The sequence below is a fragment of the Etheostoma spectabile genome, chromosome 6 (assembly GCF_008692095.1).
Source record: "Etheostoma spectabile isolate EspeVRDwgs_2016 chromosome 6, UIUC_Espe_1.0, whole genome shotgun sequence".
NCBI classification, from domain to species: Eukaryota; Metazoa; Chordata; class Actinopteri; order Perciformes; family Percidae; genus Etheostoma; species Etheostoma spectabile.
Window position 1 is genome coordinate 19,033,573 of NC_045738.1, and position 3,464 is coordinate 19,037,036.

The 3,464-nt window shown below is 41.5% G+C and overlaps 1 protein-coding gene across 5 annotated transcripts in view; it reads left to right on the forward strand.

Moving 5' to 3' along the window:
• The window catches only part of scap (SREBF chaperone), a 67,878-nt gene that overhangs the window by 21,954 nt on the left and 42,460 nt on the right, over positions 1 to 3,464 (forward strand). For all 5 annotated transcript variants that reach the window (XM_032517566.1, XM_032517565.1, XM_032517564.1 and 2 more), the window contains exon 9: positions 2,238 to 2,350. In XM_032517566.1, the coding sequence (XP_032373457.1) occupies positions 2,238 to 2,350 (113 nt within the window). The remainder of the gene's footprint in view (positions 1 to 2,237; positions 2,351 to 3,464) is intronic.

The following is a 3,464-nucleotide window of genomic DNA, read 5'->3' on the forward strand; positions in this document are numbered from 1 at the left end:
GCCATGGTGCTCTTGAGCAAGGCACCTAACCCCCAACTGCATCGGGGCGCCTCTCCATGGGCAGCCCTTCACTCTGACATCTCTCCATTTTTTGTGTGTGTGTCTGTGTGTGTGTGTGTGTGTGTGTGTGTGTGTGTGTGTGTACTGAGTGTGTGTGTAATTCAGACCTGTTTGTAATGTGTGTAATAACATTGTAATTTCCCCTTGCGGGATTAATAAAGTATTCATCATTATACATCATCATCATTAATGATTGTATGGATCTTCTGTGCGGCCAAGTTGAAGATGTGTGTGTGTGAAGCATCCACGTTTCACCGAGAGGAAAAAAAAAAGTAATTAATTAAAACTAATATTATATTAGTCTGGACTGACATCCTGCTCTGCTGTTGACATTTAAATGTATCCGTTTATTTACTGCCCCAACAAGCCTTTACAGTTTCATCTATCTCTACTTATCTTAATCACAGGAAGACAAGACAGGTCCACAAACATGCACATGTGTACACACACACACACACACACACACACACACACACACACACACACACACACACACACACACACACACACACACACACACTGCGGCTTGTTGACTTCCCACTTTGTCTGTTGGATTTGCGTTAATGTTTACAGCAGGTGGGCGGCAGAATCATTGTGTAGATGAAGAAGAAGAAGGTATGGGGCGTGGATGTGGGTGGGACTTAACGAGGGGGCGGCGATATATAGATAGTGACATTAATGGTTGTCCAATCATTTGAGGTTTAATAGAAAGCAGGCCTCGTGGCGTGACAACGTCACATTTTTTCTGCCACTGACCAAGAACCGGCGGTCGGCTGTGGGCTGTGCTGCACTTTTGTGTTTGCATGAACTCACACATTAAGGTTAACATTACCAGGAAAGGCATGCAAGCTACACATTATGCTTACTCATAGTTGACTCCTGTGTGTGTGTGTGTGTGTGTGTGTGTGTGTGTGTGTGTGTGTGTGTGTGTGTGTGTGTGTGTGTGTGTGTGTGTGTGTGTGTGTGTGTGTGTGTGTGTGTGTGGTGTGTGGTGTGGGTGTGGGTGTGTTGTGTGGTGTGGGATGTTGGTGTGGGTGTGTGGTGTGTGTGTGTGTGTGTGTGTGTGTGTGTGTGTGTGTGTGTGTGTGTGTGTGTGTGGACTCCTCTGTGACCCCCTCTGTACTCCTACAGTGGAAGCTTATCTATAATCTCAAACTAATCTGTCTGTGCACTTCAACAGGGGAGGAAATTCCCTGCCATAATAATAACACTTGAGCCTAGTTATTTGCTACTTTGGCAGAAAGAAAACCCTCATTTTTAAAATCATTTTAACATGTAGCTTTGGCCTGTGTCATAAACACTTTTTATTTAGATCCAGCTATCACTGTAATGTTTAACCTAATGATTTATGTGAGCTCATTGCATCATCTTGATGGCCACGCAGCTGGTTATTCAGAAGCGGCACAGCTTCTGGTAAAATAAATGATCACTGAGTCATTGTGGGTGACGCACAAAATTGTTATTGTATTGTTGCAAAGTGTTTCTTCACAACCATTACACGGCAACGGGAACATTTGTTCCACCAAACTCAGCTTTCCAATCCTTGCTTGGCTCTTGTAATGCTGATGATCCAAGAGCTAAAGCTTAATATACTTTTGAGTTGAATGCCATTACAGCATTTCTGCAGGGTCTTAAAAAGTTTAAAAAAGTAAAAAATGTCCTAATAAAATGTCAGGCCTTAAGAAGTTAAAGTATTGTGTTGTAGGTCTTAAATACTTTTAAACAGGTCTTCATTTTCCTACGTCAATGTAACGCTACTTCTAATTCATTGATTGATTCATAATTGCGTGGTGTAGTTTTTTTCTGTCGCTAGTGCAAATATAATTCACTGCATTATGACTACAAATGAGACCAACATGCAACTTAAATGACACCAGTCCAAGGATGCCAATGAGGAAATCGGAGATTGGTTTCAGACTATGTTTCCGGACTCTGACATGTGACTTTGATTGTGATGTTATAAGGTCTTACATTTCTTTCATATTGGTCTTAAAAAGGCTTAAATTTGACTTGGTGAACCAGTAGAAACGCAGCATTATAAAAAATGTGGAGTTTGAAAACCATGTCAACATGGCAAGAGAAAATGTCATGCTCATGCAAAGTATTTACACTGAATGCAAGCCTACACTTAGAAGAAAGTCCTGGTTTATTATTTGCATGTGGTCTTCTGCCTGCAGGGAGATCTTTCCTTATCTGGTAGTGGTGATCGGCCTGGAGAACGTCTTAGTCCTCACCAAGTCCGTGGTGTCCACTCCCGTGGACCTCGAGGTCAAACTTCGCATTGCTCAGGGTGAGTGTGAGGGTGTGAGTGTGTGAATGTGAGGGTGTAACTGTACGTACAAACCGCAGCCAACTTGAGCTTCAAAGTTACAGGAAGTGGAACTTTATGGTAATGAGCTATGATGCGGTTCAGCGGCAAACCACCAGCAACCAATCGGAATATAGACATCCTTTGAGCTGGCTGATCCCAGAGAAACAAACAAGGTAAACTTCTGTTCCTACCAAAACATTAGTTCTGAGCATCATCGCTGTTGCTGGGTTCCCTTTAATTTATGATATGACTTTGTTTGCGTATTGGGACCAGTTTAAAAAAAAAAAAAAACTAGTGTCAATGTATTGGCCGTGCAGTGGCTGCTTGTGTGTGTTTTCTTCAACCGTGTGTTGAACATGATCGAACATAGAATGCTGCCACGTCAGAGCGGCCAAAGCATCAAAAGCTTCCCCGTACGTTTTGACAAGCGTCCTTAACAGGGCGGCCGGGGCTTCTTTTGCAGCTCAAGTCGGTGGTGGTGCGTACGTACAGTCAGAGTGTGAGAGAGTGTGAGTGTTTTTGTTTTTCAGGTACAGCAAGAGCAACAACTCAATACTGATTCATCAGCACATTTAGATTAGATAGACTTTTATTGATCCCAAATTGGGAAATGTCAGTGCTACAGTAGCAAAATATCAGACACACAGCATACATATAGGATATACAAGAAATAATAAATAGCGGCGTCTGGGTAGATCACGTGGTAAAACGCAGGTTTTCTCCTCAACGCAGCCGTGGGTTCACCTCTGACCTGCATGTCATCCCCCCCTCTCTCCCCTTTCATGTCTTCAGCTCTCCTATATAAATAAAGACCTACATCTTTAAAAAGAAATAATAAATAAGATAAAATACGACAACAAATATTAGAAAAATATAGATGAAAAACTACAAAGAAAAGAATGTACGAACATATATACAAGTTGGGAATAGAAATGTGCAACTACTTAAATAGTATATGTATAGATGTAAGCATGATGATGCAACCTATGTTTGTGCAAATTGCTCTTAGTGCAGTATTGTGATGTATGTGAGTCTTATATATATTACATTTAGTAAATTCTACTAGTCACTACATAGTTTTCCTGTTTAAAAA